The following is a 24,766-nucleotide window of genomic DNA, read 5'->3' as shown; positions in this document are numbered from 1 at the left end:
TGCAGGACATGGTGCAGGCACTGCTGCCTAACAGAGAGCGCCTCGTGGTGCCATGAGGCCATGAGGTAAGTCCACAGTGGCCATGCTTGTCAGAGCAGAAAACAGACCCCAAAGGATGGTTATCATGCCACTGGCAGTCCCTGCCTCCCATTTGATGTGGCTGTGGAAGGTGCTCAGGCAGCATTTCCAAGGGCCCAAGATGTGTTAAGGGGCTGCACTGGATCCAGCCTACGGCATTTCAAAGAGGGTGCCATGGATGGCTCTCCAGGCTCCCTTCGCTGAGCCTGTGGGCTCTCCACTGCCTCTCCTGGCATTGCAGAGCCCTCCTTTACCTATGCATGTCTTGATTTTGCTCTGTACTGCTCAGTGACTCTACCTTGGATGGTCTCTTGTGTTGGGAGGCTCCACACCCTGCCCACACCCCCCATATGATGTTCCCAGCAATGCTCTGAGCTCCGCAGGCAGCTCAGTTCCCCTCCAGGAGGACGGTCAACTGCCACCAGCCCAACCACATGTGGTACAGCCTCGGGAGGCAATTCTGGGATCCTTCACCATCTCCTCTGCCACAGGAACCAACAAGAAAGCCATGAATCTGATCCTCATTCCCTAACATTGCTTGCCAACATTTGTGACTCCAGCTTTGGAAGAAGAGTCCAATGTTGAGGTACTGAACTGAGGAGATTGCTTTTTATTGCAGAACTGCCATTCAAGAGGTCAGCTCTGTCCCAGATCACGAAAACCTTCATGGCCTCATTTATGAACAATTTCCGATGAGCAGCAACATGCTGAAAAAGAAGGGACCTCCCTGTCGATAACAAAGTCATGTCCCTCAAACCTGCCTCTGCCTCCACCCCTCCTCAGGCTTTCTGCCCTTCTGCATTGCCCACAGCTCTTAAGTTGAGGACGTCAGGTTCCTCTGCCTGCCGGGCGGCAAATGCTGTTGAACTAGGCTTACGACATGGGTGGACGCTTAGGGGCTGTGAGGGAGACACTTTGGCCTTAGGCTTCAGCCACCAGTACAGGGTTTGGGCTTTGCAATGACAGGGGTGAGGGAAAGCTTTTGGGTGCTGGTTGAGTGTTGGGCTTGGGGTTTGCGCTCAGGGTTTGGGGTATGGACTAGAGTTTGGGCAGAGGGCTTTGGGTTTGACTGAGAGTAAGGGCTCGAGCCCCATCCAGTGCTTCAAGGCAAGTGATGAGGGCTGGGCATTAGCTTCAGGTGCAGGTTAAGAGTTAGGAGAAGGGCGCAGAGACTGAGGCTTCAGCACAACAGTTTGGGTCTGGCCTTGGCGAACACAGGAGGGGAAGGAGGCAAGGTAGCAGGGTAGGGCTTCAGGTTAGGGGTAGGGGCTTAGGCTTGGGGTAGGGGCCTCCCACAGGGGTTCTCCCAGTGCCTGTCCCAGCTGCAGCACCATTACCACAAGGCCCCTTACCTCCCCAGAACATGTCCTGTCTGCTGGCCACCATCGGAGAGCCCTTGCTGTCCTCACACGCCTGCCTCCAGCTCCTGCATGCTCTGCTGAGGGAACACACAGCACCTCCTCATCAGCACCCAAGTGCTCTCCCAACAACCTGCCTCTGCCTCCACCTTCCCACAACCTCTCGGCCCTTCTTGAATGACCCTGACCTTCCCCTGAGCACCTCACAATGCCCGCCTGATGCTCCTCACCAAGCACATTCCTGCAGCACAAATGACCTCACAACCCACAGCCCAGCCCTCACACCTTTACCTGCACCTCCCTCTTGCCTGCCTCTCCTCTCAGCTCCATGCGCTTTCACTCCAACACTCCACACGCCCTGCCCTTCCAAAAAAAAATGTAGAAAGTGATGTCTTTTGTATGGTAACTTAATCTTGGAAGAAAGCCCTTTTTTTATGTTTCTTGATGAGGCCAGAGAGTTCAAACACAGGCTGATAAGCATGGCCTAAAAGTTACAAAGTGATGTACGAGGATTATCTGCACAGAAAGAGGTTAGGTGCTGATTTGTCACAATGAAATTTGCCTATTGCTGATAAAGCTGAAAAAAACAGCAGCTGACCCTGGAAAGTGCAGCTGCTTTTGCTCTAGCTTTTATTTCTCCTCTGTGGCTACTTTTCTCCCAGTTAGCTTGGGGAGTGCCCACCTCATGTATTCATTTCCCAGGATGCAGATTATGGGATTTAGCAGGAGGTGAAGGCTGTGTTAAGAAGACTGATATCACAGTGTCCTCAGTGAAGCTGGTGCAAGGGCAGGAGTAAATGAAGATGCAGTATCCCAGGAAGAGCATTACAACCATGAGCCCGATGGCAGAAGCACTGAGGGCCTTGTGCACACCTTTGCACAGATGTTTCTGTAGCAAGACTAGGAGGATGCCATAAGAGGCCAGTGGGACCATGAAGCAAGCCTAGATGAGCCCAGAGCTGGAGATTTTCAGCATCTCAATAATGTAGGCATTCGTGCAAGCCGCCTTGATCACTGGCAGCACATCACAGACCAAGCTGTCAAATTCTGTGAAGCAGGGCAGCTTGATCATAATTCCAGTCAGGCCACAGGGGATCCCTGTCCCCACGCACACAGCCCCAGCCAGCTGTAGGCGTACTCTCGCATGAGTGTGAGATGATAGTGCATGGGGTTGCAGATGGCCCTGCAGCAGTCATAGGCTGTTACAGCGAGGAGGCAGGTCTCTGTACAGACAGAGATGAAGGAAGAACATCTGGGCCACGCATCCTTCCAAAGAGATGATCTTCTCTGCACAGAAGAGGTCACCCAACATTTCAGGCTCTGTAACATCAAATGGTGGATCTGGGGGGAAAAAAGGGTTGCTGAGGAAGAGGCATGTGGCTATGAGAAAGTATCAGTCATGGTCAACGGACAGCATTACAAGGAGGTTGCCAGGCAGAGTCATGAGGTGGAGGGGCAGAAACACCGCAGAGAGGATCATTTGTGCCTCTAAGCTGGAGGGCAGTCCCCAAAGGATGAACTTTCTCACTGTGGTCTGCTTCAGTGTCATTTCTGCCATGCTTTTGGTCATGACAGAGGAAAGGAAATTTTTCACAGAAACATCTTTTTTCTTTCTTCTTTTTTTCTTTTTCCAGGGGGGTGCGGTGAGGGTGTTAGTACTTGAGATCTATTTTGATCCTCCCATATTGCTACCAGAAATCAGAAAATAAAGGGATGGAGAGACCTGCTGAGTGGGATTTATGCATCCCAATTTATACCTCTCTGTAGACTCACTAACTGTAAAAAGACACTGAGATCGTTAGCTGAAGTAACCAGCACATTTATATTGGCTCTTAAAGCCCAGCCTTTTTACTTTCCTCTACCCTAGACATGCTGAGTCCTTCTTGGAACCCTGCTACATTTTTGGTCCTAGAGCTGTCTTGTGTTAGTGAACTCCATAACTCTATAGCAAAGGTTATTAATTCGGGAGCAAGGTTTAGTTGTCAGTGTTGTTTTGTAGCCTACTACATAAAAAACGCTTACTCGTTTCCACATAGAAGCCCGAAGTTCTAAAATAGTTAAATTTCTTATAATAAGCCTCATTTTTGATAGGATGCACCTATTAGTAAGACTTAAGGAAATAAATTTAAGTTTATTTATTTATTTATTTATTTATCTATTTATTTATCAATAAAAAGTATAGTTATAGCTTGATCAAAGCCTCTAATTGCCTTCAGGGAGACCAGGAGCCTTTTTGATGTAGCAAAGGTATTTAACTGGTCAGTGAGGCAGCAGTGGTTACAGAGTATTTTCAATAGATTAATTGTCAGCTGGAGTAGTTTACAAAAGACAGTGATGGATAATCCACCACTGAGAAATAACACAAGAAAATAGCAACAACAACAACGACAACAACACCAATAACAATAAAGAAACCCAAACCACAGGACTGAATGTTCTTCTTGAAAAACCTGCTTGATTTGCAATACAAGTTGAATTCAGCCCTGTCTTCACTAGAAGACCAAAGTAGGTGATACACGTATAGTGAAACCAGCTAAGAGTCAGTATTCTATTGATAAAGTGGGATATTTGCAATCTTGTTGGTGGTGTTAGGCTGAATTACTTTGGGCTGACAGGCGGAATAGTAAAATTGAAAAAATACACTGCATCAGTTTTCCTTTATAAAAATTCCTGTGAAAACAGCACCCAAAGAATATTTGAAATTCTCTCTACAAATGCATCTAGCTACATATGAGTCTTCTCTGGGAAGAGCATGAAAAATAATTCAGTACTCTTACTAATTCTGCCCTGCTTTGGAGTTCTGGAGTCTCTTCTGTTTGTTACTTTTTATGCAGTGAGCACTTGTTGACCTGGATTAAGAGACTGTCAATACAGAGCTTTCAGGCCAGACTGTAGCAAATGCAAACTCCAGATGTTGTGTAAATGGTGTTACGAGCAGTGAATTCAGCCAAATATTCTTCTCGCAAGTAATTAAGCCAGACTTCCCCCCATAGAGAAGCATAAGAAAAATCTTGGCTGTCTTTCTTTTAGAGTTGCAGTCCTCTGTTCCTTTCCAAATGCATAAGTTCTTGTTTCAGCCTAAGTGCAATCACTCAGAGCAGTTCCTCTCAACTTTCGGGAACCGGGGATTTTAAACTGAAGCACAGAGACCATTACTGAGATATTCAAGTTCTTACAGACACAGGCAAACATCCTGTGACAGTCCCTCCAACACCTGAGTGACTGCTTGGGAGAGTTACTAAAGTCACAGGCTCTTTTCTAAGAAGATGTCAGAAAGCAGCAAGTGGGGCTGCTCCACAAGCAAAGGTGAGCTGGGAGCCCAGGGTGGCCATGGCATGGACGGCGCCTGCACCAAAAGAGCACAGACCCACAACACCCAAGCAGGTCTCGGTTGGGGATAGCAGTGGGTTCTGTCAGCAGTCCAGTAATCATCAGACCAGGCAAGGTGATGAGTCAGGTCCAAGCTCAACACAGGAAGCTGTGGGAGATGACCTTGAATTTCAATACATGCAAGATCATATTGCCTGTGGTTGGTGATTTGCACACAAGTAGAAACATTATCACTCAGCAATGGCCAAAAGAGCCACAGTGAGAATGACAGCCAGCCAGAAACAGAGTAGCTGCAGCTGGAGACATCCCACCTGTGACAAAGGAACAAATGCTCCAGAATGACTCACTGATAACAAAGCCTCCAACTGCAAAATCTGTGTGGGAGAGGATTGGAAGGTAGTTGACTGTTGCTCAGCCCTCCTGGTTGACTTCCAAACTGCTGCAAGACATTGTGGTGGAGCTTCCACACCCATGCCAGAAAGCTGCAACGTGTAATTGCTCTCAGGTCACATGCTTTTAGTACATAGACAGTAGGAACAGGCTGATCAGTACTGTCAAACTACTCTTGCGTGTTGAATGTATAAATGTTTGTAGCTTCGCAGTTACTGCCATATATTAAGTGTATCTTATAAAGAGCTTATATTGTGGTAGTCATTCAAGTTACATCATAGCAGCAATTTTTTTAAAATTAAACTGTAGATGTGTAATTTACAAGTTTAGGAGTGTGTGTATTGCTTCCCATATCCTGAGACTGAACCATAGCTCAGCTGGTCTGGGCCATTTGCTCAAGCTACATTATCACATTAATTGCCGTAGTCAGAACGATGAAGACTTAGCAACAGATACACTGATTGAATAGGCTTTACCTATGGAATGATTAGAAAATGCCACTCACTTTTCCTGACCCTAGATGGCATGAGACCTGAGCAGCTGCTAACTGGCAGAAACTGAACGAAATTCAAAAGCAAGTAGAGACCTCTGAGGACTGTTAATAGCTCTGGGGTGAGGAGCAGGGGGTGCCAGTTCTTCGCCATGATATTGTTAAGCCTCTTGTAATCTATACAGGGCCGTAGTCTTCCTCCGGCATGAGGAGCCAGGAGGAGAGGTAGATAAACCACTGTGCCAGATTGTCCTTGAGGTATTCTTTGAGGGCTGCTAATTCAGGGTGGCAAGGCACCTCCTTTCTTGGGATCAGGTCAATGTGGCAGTCATATGTGTCATAGAGTGGTAGCATTTCTTCCGCCTTCTTCTCAAAGACATCTGTAAAGTCACTCATAGTGTTTTGGAGGGAGTAGGGCAGTGACTGAGGCAGAGGCAGAGTTACAGTCCTGGAGCCTGGGTGATTCAGGGTGGCAGGCTGTGGGGCTTGGCAGAGCTCTGGTGGTGCAGGGATCTTGGTTCTGAGGCTGTGTGGTGAGAACAGAGCCGTGGTCTGTAGGTGTCGTATTTGGCCCTGTTAGCGTGCAATTATGTTCCTTGTTTTTTGTCTTCCAGGGGAGTGTTGTAGGGCTCTTGGCATCAATCAAGTCCATGGCAGCCATGCAGCCAGGAAACTGCTCACAGAGTGCAGATCCAGGGACGTGGGAATCTCTGGACCAACTCACAAAGGTGCTGTGGTGGGGGACACAGTCATAAAATGATCCTGTAGCAGGAGAAAGCCTCATAGTCGCAGCCCCTGGTACTCACAGGTGACTCAAACCACCTTGATGTCTGCTGGAAGGGCAGCGCAGCTGGGCACAAGGAACTGAGCAGATTTCTGGAATTCACAGAAGATAATTTCTTGGTGAAGGTGACTGATGAAGTGACTAGGAGAGATGCTTTGTTGGACCTGATACACTGGAGGGCATGGCTGCTATTCAGAGGGCCTTGACAGGCTGGAGAAATGGGCTAACAGGAACCTCCTGAAATGAAGGAAAAGCAAATACTATGGCTCGAATCTGGGTGGAATAACCCCATGCAACAGTGCAGGCTGTGTCCAACCATCTAGTAAGCAAGTCTGCAGAGAAAGATCTGGGGATTCTGAAAGACAAGAGCTTGAAAATGAGTCTGCAGTGTATCACTGCAACAAATGAAGGCCAACCACACCTTGGGTGTATTAGTAAGAGTGCAGCCAGCAGGCCCAGAGGGAAGTGATCCTTACCCTCTCTTTAGTACTTGTGAGAATACCTCTAGAGCATTGTGTCCAGTTTTGGACTCCCCAGTCCATGAAGGACATTGACGTACTGGAGCAAGTCCAGTGGAGGCTCTCAAGATGCTCAGGGGACTTGAGCACATGATGCACAAGGAGATGGTGAGGAAACTGGGCTTGGTCAGCCTTAGGAGGAGAAGGCTAATGCGACACCTTTTTTCCTCTCTACAACTACCCGATCAGCAGATACAGACAAGACAAAGCCAGGCTCATCTCAGATCTGCATGGTGATAGTACAAGAGGTAAGGGACACAAGTTGGAGCATAGAAAATTCTTATTAGATGTATGTTTTTATTTAATTTGGTATTATTGTTATTATTATTTACCACGAGAGTGGTCAAGTACTGGAAGAAGTTCCCCAGAAAGGTCATGGAACCTCCATCCTTGGAGGTGTTCAAGACTTAACCAGACAAATCCCTAACAATTTCATCTGCTTAGACCTGCTTTGAGGAGGGGTTTAGACTAGATGACCTCTGGGGGTCTCTTCCAATTATTCTATGATTCCAAGATTGCAAATGCTTTGAATCAATAACATCTTCTTCTACTATTTTGTGTGTAGAACACCAAAGTGTTAACACTGCTGTAATGTAAGTTATGTGGTAGCTAAATGCTCAAAAAGAAGAAGGTATTTATTTTCTCCAGTCTCAGATGGGAGATTCATTCATCCCAAATCAGATTTCTAGCGTATAGATATCTATACCAAAGCTTGTATTGCCTTTGTGCAGGTAATGGATAGAATTGGTCATATCTCAGGTGTGATTCATCTCCTGAGGCAGGGGTGGGCTTTGCAACCAGGTTCACCTATCTGCATTTATGTGTCTACAGGATATGTGTGCACATGTGAGCTATCCCTCCAAAGCTCCTGTTACAGTACATGGAAATCTATGGCTCAATTTATTTGTCCACACATAGGAATCTTGTACCATCAGGGAGGCCCCCAGGTTTTCTGTCTGACCTCCACTTTCTGCTCCACAAGCCAAGGGTCTGCCTTGTGTTGTACTTACCAGCACCTGGAGATAGTGTATGGCGTCTCAAGTGTCACAAGAAAAGTGTGTCTAGGCAGGCAGCAAGTCCTCTTTCATTCGTAAAATGAACCTGAAACAACAACACCAGCTGTGGATGTCCGTACTGGAGATGTCTGAAGGTAAGGGAGATGGATCCTTTAGGAGTCAGTCTCCTGACTCCTGCTGGAGTGAGGGTCTGCTCTTCTGAACCTAAATCATAAAAACCCTTCCTGCAGTAAGTGCAAAAGGAGAAACACCTTGAGGACAATTCACACTCTTCCATCACCCCCATCAAATACCTCTTTTAAAATGAGTCCTCTTTAGTCTTGTTCTTCACTGAATGGAACACACTACAGTGTGTTTCAAACACAGAATACATGTAGAACTGCTCCCATTAAGGCTTTTTTCCTGACTTTTAATCTGTTATTCATTTTTCTTGGTGCAATTCATGACAAAAAATGAAGGAGGACATTAAAACCAGGTCAGGAAAATCATCCTACTGGCATTTGGAAACCTTTACAAATGTCAATACTGCTCTTTCTAGTGTTCTTCATGATTTACATTGTGACCATGTCTGGGAACATCCTCATCATTGTGCTGTTTGTGGCTGATTAGCACTTTGATAACCCATGTACTTCTGCTTGGGAAATCTGCCAATGTTCCACTGTCATGCCCAAGACACTGGCCAGTTTCCTGAGTGGAGAAGAAAAAAATCAATGTTTTTGGCTGTATTACACAGAATTATATTTTTTAGTTTTCTACTGGGTGCAAAATCTTATTGCCTGTTGGCAAGGTCTTTGTGATTCGGATTAGCAAATAGGCAAAGGATTCTATTATGAAGCTTGCATGAGTGAACAATGCTGCTTCAACTAGTAACTGTGTCTTGGCCATGTGGTTCTTTAGATAATGACGTAATGATATCTGATTGACATAATGGTATCTCCAATGCAAAAGTCAACTTTCTGTGCCCCACCCCCTTACAAAATTGTAATTTTGTTGCAAGATGTTATAAAGACGCTGCCTCCAGCGGGCTTTGGGATGCAAGGATTCCTGTCTGGGCACTGGAGCCCAGCCTGGTGCACCAAGGGGAGGCCTCTCCAGCCCAAGCACAGCTGCTGCTCTCCTGCTTGCAAATTCAACCAGTAGTGAGGCTGAGCTTATCCCCTCCCCCCCTGCATACCAGGTTAAGAGAAAATACAAACACTCTGTCCCCCTCCCCAAGGTACACAGGCACTATGACCTGTGATCCCGCTCCAGCTGCTGACACTGAGACCCTCACTCCACTCACCCTGGCCACCCTCAGTAGCTGATATTTGAGTACACTGGCCCAACAACCCATGGTCCTGCTCCGGTGACTGATGCTAGGACCCTCTCTTCCCCAGTTACTGACACCACAGACACAGGAACCATTATCACCTGAGGTCTGACTCCAGTTTCTGGGCCCAATCCACTCACCCTTGTCTCTCCACCTAGATCTTACAGCACTCACAAATGGGATATGAAGACTCGAGCTGCAAGAAAAAACGTGAGTCCTGGTTAAGGTGGATTGGAAAGGCACCATTAAAACCACTGCAGAAGGTCAATATCTTGAAGGGTTAAACAATCACAAAGTCAATCTATCTCATGCACCATGGTGTACCTCCACAGGCTTGACCTGCGTATTCAGTCAGCAGCTAAAGGCTCGTTACATCTTCCTGCCTGTAGCTGTGATTCCATGTTCTACCCAAATACTAAAGACAGTGTCTTGGGGATCACTCAGCTGGCTGGTTTGATCCTAGATGTGCAGGCTGGCAGGCTGCATAGAATTACCCACTCCCAGTATAGCATTATTTGATCTGCAGAGCTAAAGGAAGGTATTGATAAAGATTTTGAGAGACTGTGGGTGGCAGCTGAGTGTAGCAAACATGGGAGACCATCAGTTTTAGATAAAACTGTGATCAAAGTGATTCCAGTCACACATGAAGAGGGCGAGGTGGTCTTAGAATGGGAGATCCCTCTCCAAAAGTTATCATCTTCCCAAGTCTACAGAATTGGAGGAAGGAGGAATCTGTGAAATGGACCAAGCTACATTATCAGGGTTGTGGTATTTCAAACTTTGGAAATGACACTATCAGTAATGCTGGGCAGTAAAGTCATAGAGGCATTCCCCATAGGAAGCTTGTAACTGTGTTGCAACTCTGAGCCAGTGTAAATGCTACCAGGGAATTCCTGGCTAGAGGAAGAGGGGAAGACCCTAAAAGAGATCAGCAGGCATTGTTTGGTGGAGAGCAAAACGTGCTCCCATATTGTTGCCCTGCTGTACAGAACGCCCATATTAAGAGACGCAATGTATTATGTGAGTTACTGGCAAATGAAGTTGCCTACGCAAAGGTGTCTAGTACCATCTCAGAGGCCCTAGGATATCTGACATCCATACAGGGCCAGTAGATCTGGCATAGCACCTATGGGAGACCTATGCCTTTCTGGAGCATCAGAGAGACACCAGCTGAGATACCCGGAGTATTTCAAGTGGCATGACATACACGTCTGTATGTGGCCAACTGAATCCCATGGAAAGAATTGAATCCCTCCCTGTCTATGGGCTCTAGGATAAGATGAATCATGCCCCAACTTCTCCTGACAGCTCTGACTGGGGGTGGGATTCAGCTGCCTAAAAGAAAAAGAAAAAAAAGCAAAATCAAGTGACTTTGTGGGTAAATCACTCTAATAAAGGTGTTTTTATTGAAGTATCACTCTCTGGAGCGTCTTCTCTTTTCCAGCTAGATGAATGGGAATGGCTATTCCACCAATATATGTTCATCTTTTAGCACTGCTAATGCCCAAGATAGAAGAGATGAGACCATATCCAGTACGTAGGGTGTTTCTGAAGGGACTCAGGCCACTGACAGTGAAAAGCAGATTTCTGCACAACACAGTCTTGAGCCAAAAGCTCCTCTCATTGCATTGTCCATTGCCTACTACCCCACACAAGCTGCAAGGCAGAACATTTTCTGTGCTAGTAACTCTCTGGAGAAAAGTCTTCTCTTTAGGGCACGCTTCACCTCCACATTCCTCAGGGTGTAGATCAAAGGATTGAGGACTGGTGTGACAACATTATACATAAGCGTGGCTATCATTGTCCAGCGGGATGAATTGCCTGAGGAAGGTGGCACATAGTTAAAAATAACAGGGACATAGAATAAGGCCACTACTGTGAGATGGGAGGTGCAAGTGGAGAAGGCTTTCCTCCTTCCCTCCTTGGACTGGACTTTCAGTTGGAGGAAGGAAAAAATGTAAAGGTAAGAAAAGAGTGTGAAGACAAAGGGGCCTATTGCAATACTCCCTGTGACGATGTTGAGAAGGTTCAGGTTGAGCTGGCTGCTACTGCAGGCCAGTCTCACCAGGGGCTTAATTTTGCAGAAGTAGTGTTGGACGTGGTTGGGGCCACAGAAATGGAGCTGGGAGGTCATGACTGTGTGCATCAGAGCATGAAGGAAGCCAGTAGTCCAAGTGGCTACAGCCAGCTGCAGGCAGGCCTGTGGGCTCATGGTCAGGGTGTAGCGCAGGGGGTAGCAGATGGCCACGAAGCGGTCATAGGCCATGACAGCCAGAAGCAAATCTTCACTGGTTCCTGTGAAGTAGGAGAAGTGGAGCTGGCTTAGGCAGCCAGTGTAAGAAATGCCGTGGTGCCCCGAGAGGAGCCCAGCCAGCATCTTGGGCACGGTAACTGTGGGGAAGAAAATATCTAGACAGGAGAGGTTGAAGAGGAAAAAGTACATGGGGGTGTGTAGCCGGGGTTCACATGCCACTACAATCATGATTGCCATATTCCCCAGCAGGGTAGACAGGTACAGCAGTAAGAACAGCATGAACAGGAATTTCTGTAGCCCTTGAAGGCTGGTCAGGCCAAGGAGGATGAACTTCCTCACCTCTGTCTGGTTATCCATCCCTGCAGGGAAAGACAGAATCACTTAGCAGTAACTTGCTATCTTTCTGTCCTGAGCTGCTGCATCCATTTCCCAGCCTCCTCTTCCATAAGATGCATCATCAGCTGATGCTGCCTCATAAATGGGAAAGATCAGATACTGAGTCTGGAAGGGGGCACAAAAGAATTCCTTGATTTCCCACCCCAGCTGTTTCAACAAATACTGGAACTGGTGTAACCTATGTGGTCAATACTGATGCTGGAACTGCCACCTGTGTACCAGCTCTCTGAAAGGAATGGCATGTTTGAGAATAGCAAGCAAAGAAAATTATGAGGAAGAAAGAAAGGCAGGCAGTCAGGCAGGAAGAAGGGAAGGGAAGAAGGGAGGGAGGAACAGAGGAAGGAAGGAAGGGAGGTAGGAAGGAAGGAAGGTTGGTTACCTAATGTTTACATGAAGATTACTCTGAAATCCTGCAGGTTTTCCTTTTCTATATCAAAGAAGGGTCCTGTAATATTGTTTTCTTCATTCCAATTCCTAGCTGAACAAACTGTATCTCTCCCGAAGCTGAAAGAACTATAGTAGTATAGTAGATCACATCTAATACACTGCTTTCAAAGAGGATGAGTTCTGGCTGTTCAGTGGAGTCAGAAATCCTTTATACAGTACTCTCTGCCACTGAAACAATCACATTTATTTCCAGCAAAGGAAAATTTCTGTCTCTCTGATAACTCCTCTTGGGATCAAGCCTCTGAATCTTATGGGACTTCAGTTCAGAAAACATCAAGGCATAGTGTTTTAGGGACACAGAAATCTAATGATGTTGTGGGGAGTTGAACTGATCACTGATAAAATAATAGTTAGTTTTCCTCTTCTTCTAGCCACATCCTGTTAATATTAGTAACGATTATTTGTACAGCAAACTCTCATAAGCAGGAGGAAGGTGTAGAATCAAAAAAAAAATTTTTTTTGAAATATGTGAGGTTCTAACACCTAATTCTCAGAAAGAGTAACAGTTTTAATGGGGAATTTTCCAACAAGTTGGTTACATCTTTTTGAAATTCCCAAATATAATAAGTTGAGTAGGTATCATGGATTCATCGGACCTGACACAACTACACAGTTCACCTCTGTCTCTGACTTAACAACTTTTGCCCCCTTTATAGTCTTATTTTATGTATTTATTTATGTATTTTTAACTTCTAAAGATGGAGATAACAAACTATGATGATTTTTTTTAAGACCTCAAATACCTAAAATAGCACCCGATAATGCAATGGTAGACACACGCATTCAGGGAGCATTTTCAGAATATGTATGCTTCAGAGATGAAGCTGATATAAGATCTCATACCCATGACTCAGTCCATTACCTGAACACTTGTACTGGAACCATTGTTCTCAGTGCTGTTCTGTGCACAGGGTTGCTAAGATGATTAAGGCTACAAAAAGGTTTTAGGATTACTCTGGTGATATCTAAGCATTTCTCTGTAGTTTCTCATTCAAAACTTTAGCATACAACCTCTGATAACATACATGAGACTATTTATGTGTGAATATTTAGTTATAAGACAGGCACTTGTTGCTAGTCTGAGGTACGAATGGATATGATACGCATGAAGGCAAACGTGAATTTATTAGAATCATTCAGAAACTCAAATCAGCTCTAGAAGTAGGAATGCAGTGTTGTTTCAGGGGTCCTAGCACCTGAGCATAATTCAGCTTGACAACCATCAATACCCTCAGGATGCCAAAGGTGTTTACAGCCCCTGACTCCTGCTGCACATAAGTGCCTGTAAGTGAGCATCTTCATGTGGTGAAGTTTTTCCATTCTCACAATGGCACAGTGCAACAAGACCTCAGTGCCTGGAATACCATCCTGCCAGTCACCTGTGAATGCTTCCATGGACAACAGTGCTGTTACATTGATATGGGCATCCATATCCGCTGAGATTGCATTAAGGCTTCCTGGATATCACAATGTGACCGCAAGGCAGGCAAGAGAGGGTCGGATACTGGTGGAAAGAGACACTCAAGGTTCATAAGGGGTTAAACAGGATAGGTTTAATAAAGGACTTACTTACACTACAAGCTGCATGAGAAGCCCTGGGAACTGCAAGGAGGGGTCACTGACGGGAGGCTGCTGGAGGCACAGGTCAGACACATGGGTCAGACATCCAGGCAGGACTCGACTCGTTCCTAAGGGCTCCTTAAATCTGCTAGAACTATTTCCTTAGCTCAGCCGTGCTAACCTTGAGTAGCTCCTGCCTGGGAAGCAGCTAGACGTTGTTGACAAAATGGAATATGCATGCCTGGCCCTGATGGGAATTTGGTCAGTGTGTAGTTCCACATGCTGGGCCTGCTACCACGCACTCTGCCAGTCACTGGCTCCTCGCCACATCTTCCGCAGGTATTCTCACTACACACAAGAATCCTCCCCATGACTTGTATGCCCTTTCTTGTCCTTAGAGAAGAGAGAGAGAGAGAGAGAGAGAAGAGAAAAGAGAGAGACAGAGTGAGTGATTAAAGGAGTAGCGTCAGGCAGAAAAGTCACTAGTGGGATTTACAGATGAACCGTGTCAATGAAGAAGCAGTGGTTGTGTTGTGTAGCAAGGGGCTGGGAAGGAAGCCGAAGTAAGAGGGAGAATTATGAGAGAGACCAAACATTGGTAAGGAAAGCTGAAGCAGTCTGGTTTCTAAGAACGGACAGGGCTGGCCCAGACCTAGGAAGCAGGGAGGTGGTGTGAGAGGAATGAGGGAGGAAGGTTAGCAGAAGGGACCCACACAAAGCAGGACACATCCTGACATGTTTGCTCCAGCCCAAGAAAAAGCCTACACCTCCTTCTCCATGCAGAGCAGTGGCTAGTCGTCCTTCTAGGCTTGTGTATATAAAGACCCAGGTCCAGCTACAGGGACGTCAGTGATGACCTCTATGCCATCAGGTACTGCCTCCCTGTGGATGCCTCTTGGGACTCTAGGGTCTTGCAGCAAAAGGATCCACTACTGCTGTCCTCAAGGGGCAAATCCGCACTGTGCTTAGCATCCCAACCATCACCCCCTTCCAGAGCATGGCTGCATTTACCACTGGCCTCAGCCAAGCCAGCCTTTCCAGAAACTTAGAGCACTTTGCTGAAGCACTCACACGAGAAGATGAAGAACATCAGTGATGGTCTTGGAAACCTCTGAGGATGGAGACTTCACAACCACTCTGAGAAACTTGTTCCAGTACCTGACTGTTCTCACGTTGAAAAAGTTTCTCCTTATATCCAGTTGGAACCCCTCTGGTTTCAACTTATGACCACTGTCTATCATCCTCCCACCATGTATCACTGTGGAAAGCCTGGCTCTGTTCTTCTCAAGACTTTCCTGAAAGCTCTGGATGACTGTTATCAGGTCTCCCCACTCAAGCTGCCTGTTCTCCAGGATGAACAAGCCTAGTTGCCTCAGCCTCTGCCCATGGGACAAGTATTGGCGCTCCCTGGTCATCTCAGTGCCCCTCTGCTGAATTTGCTCCAGCTGATCAATGCCTTCCTTGTATCAGGGGGTCAAAACTGGGCACAGTATCCTTCATGTGGTCTAACAGGTGTTGAATAAAGGGAAATAATCACTTTCCTTGATCTACTGACTATGCCCCTCTTCATACAGCCCAGTGTGTTGTTGGCCTTCTGCACTTCCTGGCACACTGCTGGCTCTCGTTAAGCTTGCTGTCCACTAGGATCTCCAGGTCCTTCCTCAAAGAGCTGCTGCTCAGTCAGTAAGTCCCCAGCCTGTGCCGTTGCAAGGGGTGCTGCCTTTCCAGGCACAGGACTCTGTGTTTGTCTTTGCTGCATTTCATAAGGTTCCTGTTGGCCCATTCCTCTAGCCTCTCCTGGTCCTTCAGAATGACAGCTCTGCCCTTAAGCATATTGACTGGCTGCCCTTGAGAAGCGTGCATTCCATGACCTCCTCCAGATCACTGATAAAGATGTAAAGGAGGACGGGTCCCCAGATAACCCCCTGCACTACTCCACTCATTACTGGCTTCCAAGCAGAGTACAACCCACTAACCATGACCCTCTGAGTGCCATCATCCAACCAGTTTTTACCAGTTAAGTTGCCCACCTATCCAGACTGTAATGTCCTAACTTGAATACAAGAAGATACCGTGTTGTGGGAGACAGTGTTGAAAGCCTTGCTAAAGTCAAGGTGGATGACACCTATTGCTCTTCCTGCATCCATAAATCTAAGCATGTCATCATAGAAGGCTATCAGGTTGGTCAGGGATGATTTATGCTTGGTAAATCCATGCGGATTGTTCCAAACTAACTTGCTTTTCTTAATGTGCCTAGAAATGTGTTCCAAGAGGCCTCGTTCCATGATTTTCCCAGGGACTGAAGTCTGAATATTTTTGTCACAAACTTGTATGAGAGCAGGGCAGGGCATCCCCATTTGTTGGAGGCAAAAAGGAGGATGAGGTGTGTGTGGGTGTGAGGGAAATGGGGGGACAAATCTTGTCCTTGTGTATGAGGGGATCGAGCATATCCAGCGGGAGCGTGCTTGGGTGGAGGGAAAAGGGGACCAGGCATGTCCATGGCTGTGGGGTGAATGGGGGTGGGGCATGTCTGTGTGCTGGGGGAATGGTTCACGTCTGTGTGTGAGGGGAACTGGGACAGCACATGGGTATGTGAGGGGAATGGGGGACAGGGCGTTTCTGAGAGGTAAGATTGAGGAGACAAGGTGTGAGTGGAGAATGGGGTGGGGTGGGGCTTTTTTGTTGGGAGGATGAGGAGCATGTCAGTGTGTGAGTGGTGCATGTCCTTGTGCAAGGCGAGAGAGAGGGAACATGACTGAGGGGAACGTGGTATGCATCTGCATGGGGGAATACAGGGACAGGTTGGGGAGAGGGGGTTATGGGTGAACTGTGGTGTATCTGGGGATTGTGGCACACCTGTAAGTGAGAGGGGCATGAGGGTTTTGGCATGTTGATGAGGGGCATGGGGAGAAGTATTTGGGGAGCATGTGTATATGGAGGAGCAGTTGGGAGCCATGTCAGGACAGTAGGGGTGTGTGAGAGAGACCTGCTGTGGAGAATACAGTATGTTGTGAATGAAAGAGAAGAGGAGGCATGTAAATGGTGGTCCAAGAGAAGATGGGAGGACCTGATATGGGAGGCTGTAGGGACGGGGAGGTGAGGGAACAATTGTGGGGCATATCGGGCTAGGGCAGATAAAGGGGTGTGTCTGTGTGTGGGGCGGGTGTGCACACACAGTGTGGGGATGTTTCAGAGTTGTGGCAGAGGAAAGTTTGTGCATGTGTGGAGTGGGAGTGTGCACACAGGGCTACCCTGCATGGAATAGGTCTGGATTGTCACAGGGGAAGGAGGGCGTATTCATGTATGCGCATGTGTCTTCTCACTGCATGGATGTGGTGGGGTTGAAGCAGAGAAGGTGGTTGTGTGCGACAGGGATGTGGGGGCCTCATGGAGAAGGATGTGTCTTGATGGATGCAACAGGAAAGGGGTGGACCACAGCACACCTTGCCCCTGGATTGGGTTTCCCTCCTCCCTCCCTGTGCCTGACTTTCTCTTTCATTTTCTATCTGAGCCTTGTCTCCCAGAAGAGGAGGAGAGAGGCTGGCCAAGGACACAACAGCATAGAAGGCAGGACAGGAGCCAGGGCAGAGCAAAGCTGCTGCAGCCCAGAGAGGTGAAGGTGAGTCCCTTTCCCCAGTTCCTCCCCTCCATCCCCTTATGCAAGCAGTTAGGGGCACTCAAGCTGGGGAATGACTTTTTTTCATCCCAGCAAGCTGCAGGTGGGGATAGAAACAAGTCCAAAGTTGCTGCTCTGGGTTTGCCCTGAGATGGAGCAAGGGGAAGAGATGGCTGGGACCCTGTGCTCAACACCCCTAGTCTTTGCATGCAAACCCCTTCTCCTAAGTGCTCAGCCCCTGAGTTTGGACCCCCTTACCCCGTAAGCCATTTGTTTGCGGATTTCCAGCTCAGCTCTCAACTAGCTAAGCTCCCCTAAGCTTCAACCATGTGTCCTAACCTATCCTTTGCTCCCTGCTGGTGTGTCTGTGCCGGGAGCCTCTCTCCCATCCTTCCTCTTGTCCTAGGTCCCTGCCTGCAGCCATTGCTCTGTTCCCCACCCTTGTTGGCACCCTTGCTTAGCCACTCAGCAAACTAGCAAAGTTCAAATCTCTGTTAGTGGCATAGCGTGGAGTGCTGCCCCCATCACCTAACGGAATGTAGCAGAATTGGGCCTTTAAGCCGTGGGCTTTTAGAAGCTGAGCTGAGCATTTCTGTTGTGAGACAAATGGGAAGGGGCTCTGCATCTCTTCTCAGTGCCAGCATTGCCTCCATGGCAGCATTTGCAGGAGGGCAAGAGGAGGAGGTGGGTCAGAAGGAAGCTGGTGCAAAGAATGTTTTGCTTGGAAAAATGAGGTAGGATGAAAATGAGTGTTCCTGTTTGGACTGTGGGTATCCACACCCTGTTAACCAGCCTGTCTCGCTGTCCCCTCTGCTGGCTGTGTTTGTCATGAGCAAAGGCATCTGGAATCTGCATGGCGCTGCCCATTTGCCTGATTGAGGCCACAGAGAGGCAGGGGCTGGTGGTGCAGCAGAAGACCCTGCAGGTGCTGTCATAGTTTATGCAGCCTGTGGTGGTGGTGGCCATCACAGGGCTGCACTGCGCTGGCAGGTCCCACCTCATGAACAGGCTGGCTCGTGAGAGGACAGGTGAGAGAGGTGGTGAGCCGCACAGGTCCCAGCCCCTGGCAGACAAGATACCTTGGTTTTTCGTGCTCTCTATCTAAACCTGTTGAACCCCTTGTGTCTTCTCCACAGGTTTCTCCCTGGGCTTCACCACGCACTTTCACAACAAAGTATCTGGATGTGGTGTGTGCCTCAGCCCTGCTGGCCTGGACGCACTATGGTGCTATTGGACACTGAAAGGTGGGGTGATGTTGAGAAGGTGTGGGAGAAGCAGAGAGTTTCTTTTGTGGCGACAGAGCACTTTGTGGAAGCTCTCAAGGGCCCAGCCATGTGGCAGGACTCAAGGTGTTCTCATTGCCTGCACTGGTGTGCCAAGAAGAGACAGAGGCTGTGGGGAAGGAGGCTAGTGCAGAGCTAACTGGGTAAAGTCTTCTGGCTGATGGAGTCCCTCTTGGCATCCTTCACCTCTGCCTTTGACTGTCAGAGCCCTCGTTCTATCTGGTATCCTGGCTGTCTGCAGGCTACTGGAACCAGTCTGTGGCTGGGCCCATGCTGGTTGGTGGGACACCTCTTCTTCCCAGGCACTCTCCCTCTCATTCTGGTTCTTTGATTACCGAGCAGCCGTTAGGCTGGTGGACCTTCTGATTTTCTTGTACTGGTGAGCTGAGGACTGGACACAGCATTGCAGAGGTGGTCTCACCAGTGCTGAGTAGAGGGGAAGGATCACTTCACTTGACCTGCTGGCGACACTCTTCCTAGTGCAACCCAGGATGCTGTTGGCCTTCTTTGCCACAAGGGTGCAATGCTGGCTCATGTCCAGCTGGTCATGTTGGATGTGAGCCAGCTGGATATGTTGTCCACCATGACCCCCAGGTCCTTCTCTGCAAAGCTGTTTTCCAGACAGTCAGTCCCCAGCCTGTCCTTGTGCTTGGGGTTATTTCTCCCCAGATGCAAGATTCTTCAATGCCCTTTGCTGAGCTACATGACATTCCTGCTTGTCCATTTCTGTGGCCTGTTGAGATCCTTCTGAATGGCACCACCACCATCCGCTGTATCAGCCACTCCTCCCAGTTTTGTATTGTCGTCAAACTTGCTGAAGGGTGAACTCTGTCCCATCATCCAGGTCATTAAAGATGAGGTTAAAGAGTATTGGACCCAGTAATGACCCTGAGGTAAACTGCCGCTGACTGGTCTCCAGCTGAACCATAGAATCATAGAATGGTTGAGGTTGGAAGGGACCTCTGTAGATCTTCTAGTCCAACCCCCCTGCTCAAGCAGGGTCACCTACAGCACCTTGCACAGGATCACGTTCAGGCGGGTTTTGAATATCTCCAGAGAAGGAGACTCCACAACCTCTCGGGGCAACCTGTTCCAGCGCTCTGTCACCCTCACACTGAAACAGTATTTCCTCATTCAGATGGAATTGTCTGTGTTTCAGTTTGTGCCCGTTGCCTCGCATCCTGTCGCTCAGCACCACTGAAAAGAGTCTGGCTCCATCCTCTTGACACCCTCCCTTCAGATACTTGTACACATTGATAAGATCTCCTCTCAGCCTTCTCTTCTCCAGGCTAAACAGGCCCAGTTCTCTCAGTCTTTCCTCATAAGAGAGATGCTCCAGTCCCCTAATCATCTTTGTGGCCCTTCGCTGGACTTGCTCCAGTAGTGCCACATCCCTCTTGTGCTGGGGAGCCCAGAACTGGACGCAGTACTCCAGATGTGGCCTCAGCAGGGCTGAGTAGAGGGGGAGGATCACCTCCCTCGACCTGCTGGCAACACTCTTCCTGATGCACCCCAGGATACCATTGGCCACCTTGGCCACAAGGCCACATTGCTGCCTCATGCTTAACTTTGTGTCCACCAGTACTCTCAGGTCCTTCTCCGCAGAGCTGCTTTCCAGAATGTCAACCCCCAACCTGTACTGGTGACTGGGGTTATTCCTCCCTAGGGGCAGGACCCTGCACTTGCCTTTGTTGAACTTCAGGAGGTTCCTCTCTGCCCACCTCTCCAGCCTGTCCAGGTCTCTCTGAATGGCAGCACAGCCCTCTGGCGTATCAACCACTCCTCCCAGTTTTGTATCGTCAGCAAACTTGCTGAGGGTGCACTCTGTCCCTTCATCCAGGTCATTGATGAAGAAGTTGAACAAGACTGGACCCAGTACTGACCCCTGGGGGACACCGCTAGCTACAGGCCTCCAACTAGACTCTGTGCCACTGATTACAACTCTCTGAGCTCTGCCATTCAGCGAGTTCTCAATCCACCTCACTGTCCACTCATCTAACCCACACTTCCTGAGCTTCCCTATGAGGATGTTATGGGAGACAGTGTCAAAAGCTTGCTGAAGTCTAGGTAGACAACATCCACTGCTCTCCCCTCATCTACCCAGCCAGTCATTCCATCATAGAAGGCTATCAGATTGGTTAGGCATGATTTCCCCTTGGTGAAGCCATGCTGACTACTCCTGATCACCTTCTTTTCCTCCACGTGCGTGGAGATGGCCTCCAGCACGAGCTGCTCCATCACCTTTCCAGGGATGGAGGTGAGGCTGACTGGCCTGTAGTTGCCTGGGTCCTCCTTCTTGCCCTTTTTGAAGACTGGGGTGACATTGGCTTTCTTCCAGTCCTCGGGCACCTCTCCTGTTCTCCATGACCTTTCAAAGATGATGGAGAGTGGCTTAGCAATAATGTCCGCCAGCTCCCTCAGCACTCGTGGGTGCATCCCATCGGGGCCCATGGATTTGTGGGTGTCAAGTTTGCCTAAATGATCTCTAACCCACTCCTCCTCCACCAAGGGAAAGTCTTCCTTCCTGCAGACTTTCTCTCTTGCCTCCAGGATCTGGGCTTCCTGAGGGCTGGCCTGAGCAGTAAAGACTGAAGCAAAGGCGGCATTCAGGAACTCTGCCTTCTCTGCATCCTTTGTCACCAGGGCACCCACCCCATTCAGCAAAGGGCCCACATTTTCCCTAGTCTTCCTCTTGCCACTGATGTATTTGAAGAAGCCCTTCTTGCTGTCCTTGACATCTCTCGCCAGATTTAATTCCAAACGGGCCTTAGCCTTCCTCAGCGCATCCCTGCATACTCTGACAACATTCCTATATTCCTCCCAAGTGTCCTGTCCCCCTTTCCACTTTCTGTATACTTCCTTCTTCTGGTTGAGTTTTGCCAGGAGCTCCTTGCTCATCCATGCAGGTCTCCTGCCTCCTTTGCTTGACTTCCTACTCATAGGGATGCACCGCTCTTGAGCCTGGAGGAAGTGATGTTTGAATATTAACCAGCTCTCTTGAACACTCCTTCCTTCTAGGGCCCTCACCCATGGGATTCCTCCAAGTAGGTCCCTGAAGACGACAAAGTTTGCTCTCCTGAAGTCCAGGGTTGCGATCCTACTTGGTGCCCTGCTGCCTCCTCGCAGGATCCTGAACTCCACCATCTCATGGTCACTGCAGCCAAGGCAGCCCCCAACCTTCACATCTTCCACCAGTCCTTCTTTGTTTGTTAGTACGAGGTCCAGCAGCACACCTCTCCTTGTTGGCTCCTCCACCACCTGTGTCAAGAAGTTGTCACCAATGCTCTGCAGGAACCTCCAGGACTGTTTGTGCCTAGCTGTGTTGTCTTTCCAGCAGATATCGGGGTGGTTGAAGCCCCCCATGAGAACCAGGGCCTGGGATCGTGAGGCTACTTCCAGCTGTCTGTAGAAGGCCTCATCGACTTCCTCATCCTGATCAGGTGGCCTGTAGTAAACACCCACAACAGTGTCACCTCTGTTAGCCTGCCCTTTGATCCTTACCCATAAGCTCTCGACTCGCTCTTCATCCACCCCTAGGCACAGCTCAATACATTGCAGTTGCTCTCTCACATAAAGAGCAACTCCAGCACCTCGCTTTCCTGGCCTGTGTTTCCTAAAAAGCACGTAGCCATCCATGACAGCACTCCAGTCATGCGAGCTATCCCACCATGTCTCTGTAACGGCAATGAGATCATGGCCCTGCGACCGCACACACATGATAATAATGAACTGGTTCGATTAGCAAAAGTAGAAACCAGTACTGGGACTAATGTTACATCCTATGCTCATGCTGTTAATCGTCACTGTAGTGTTCCTTGTTGTAACCTTGATATGGATCTGTTCTCTTAAAAATCCAGTAGTACGCATGAATGAAATACCACCTCAAGTTAAATCACATACTAAACTATTGTAAATTACCACTTTCACATACATATATATATACATATCTGTGTGTGTGTGTGTGTGTGTGTGTGTGTATATCTCAATGTTCTGACGCTCACCGTGCACAGGCAAGAGGGCTGGTCACTCATACGGTGAGTGTATTAAGCTCACCGTGCAACAGCAGGAATCGTTAACTGTTGGTCTGAGCCGAGGAGCGGAAGGTGACCGACCAATAAAGCCCTACGATGGAGGAAGGCTCAGAGGAGATGGGCAAGGGTGATGTGCCCATGAAGCTCAGGGGATCATGGAGGGTGTGACTGTCCACAGCTGTTGCACAGAAAGCTGACTTGATCTCAACACCGAGGGCACCGGGGCTGGCCTTTGTTTTAGATCAACAGCTATGACGCGATAGTGAGCATATTCTAGAGAGCAGTAACGGGAATCACATCGGTATTGTGACTGAACTGTCCATTGCAATTGCTGCATTAGGCTCAGTGGAACTGAGACCCGTCTTACCTGTATTGTGATTGCAGTGCATTGCTGTATCACTCTGCCAAATCAAGAATCTAGTGTAACATCAACTATCTTCAAAGAAGTAAATTTTGGTAGGAAGCATTCCACCCTCCATAGTCCATGCGTGGAATATTTAAAAGACCTTGGTCAGGGAGTCCCTCTGACCTCTGAAACCACCTCCTGCAGCCCATACGTGTCACGTCATGCACGGCATAAGGAACCAGGGACAGCAGGGGCTCGCTAAAATGGCCTGGCAAACTGCTGCTTTGCTCTCCCACTGTCCTCCGAGTCTAGGAGGACTTCCGCATTTACACTTTAAGGAAAGCTCTCTTGCTTTCCCCGGTTTCCTCATTCTCCAGCAATAGCCCTTCACTGTGCGCAAAAAATGCTGGAAGGAGTGGCGAAGGCCTAGCCAGTTCTGCGGGTGACATCTTAATTACGGGAATGAGTCGATCAGAGTGCCAAGAAGGATTTCAAGAGGTGCCGTCAAGGACAGAGCAGTCTGCCTCAAAAGGAGGCAGGAAAGGCACACTAAGTAGCCCGTGAATGCACCAGAGGGCTCATTAAACACAAAATGTACCCTAAGGAGCAGTGTTTCTTCCCATAACTGTCTTCAAGTTTTCAAGCGTCATGTGGCTAACTGGAGACATTTCAGGAATGTAGCTGAAAAAGGAAGGTTTCAATGAGCACCTAATAAAAAGAATCCTTGTTTTTTTTTTTTAAATTTTCCTCATTTTTCAGCTTAACAAAAAAGTTTTATCAACATTCTAGAAATGATGTTGATTCAGATTATCTCCTAATGAAGTTCAGACATGTAGGAAAAGGAAGATACTTGTGGTCAGATGCTGCACAGACAATCTTCTCCCCTACACCCTCAGCCCCACCCTTTCTCTTCTCAGCTACCTGGGACTCACATAACTCCTTTTCATATCTAACCTTTTTCCACTGAAGCCTGTAGCTGAATGTTACAGCTCATATGCATCAATTCCCACCTACTTAATTTAGAGAACTACCTGCAAACAGACACAGAAAGATTTGTCTTGGCTGTGAAAAAAAGAGAAAACATGACATAGTCTTATTTAAAAAAAAAAAAATAATAATAATAATAATTCCTCAACTGTACATTAAAACAAAGTTGTCTCCACTGTAGGCCACTTTCCATAGGGAATAACCTTACTGGAAGTATTTCAGATAAAGAGATAGATAGAAAAAGATAGCTATAGACACAGGTAAGGAGTTGGCTAATGAGACAATTAGACAAACTACTGAAAGAGGAGGCAAGCTTTAAAATCCCTGAAGTTCAAAGCAGCAGCTGGGTAGCTGATAAGTGTGTGAATGAACAAAGAATAACGGGAGGAGGAATACTGGATGGACAATACGTAATGGGTATGTCCAGGTAGTCTTCTGAACAGATGACTTCAGAAATGGTTGATTTAATAAGCATGTGCAGAAATACAGGAAAGATTCTTGAGATTAAATACACAGTAGAATAGACAGAGCATTAGTAACACAAGTCCTGGGGAAGATGAATATTTCTTCTCC

The 24,766-nt window shown here is 47.9% G+C and overlaps 2 protein-coding genes across 2 annotated transcripts in view; one reads left to right on the top strand and one right to left on the bottom strand.

Moving 5' to 3' along the window:
• Positions 1-24,766, top strand: part of LOC136996504 (SUN domain-containing protein 3-like) — a 512,910-nt gene that overhangs the window by 290,476 nt on the left and 197,668 nt on the right. The window lies entirely within an intron of this gene.
• On the bottom strand, positions 10,982-11,884 carry LOC136996523 (olfactory receptor 12D1-like; the record flags this gene model as incomplete). The annotated part of the gene is made up of 1 exon (XM_067317445.1): positions 10,982-11,884. A coding segment is annotated over exon 1 (903 nt), but the record flags the coding sequence as incomplete, so codon positions are not given.

This window comes from Apteryx mantelli, unplaced genomic scaffold (assembly GCF_036417845.1).
Source record: "Apteryx mantelli isolate bAptMan1 unplaced genomic scaffold, bAptMan1.hap1 HAP1_SCAFFOLD_40, whole genome shotgun sequence".
Classification (NCBI taxonomy): Eukaryota; Metazoa; Chordata; class Aves; order Apterygiformes; family Apterygidae; genus Apteryx; species Apteryx mantelli.
This window is presented reverse-complemented; position numbering and strand designations above follow the sequence as displayed.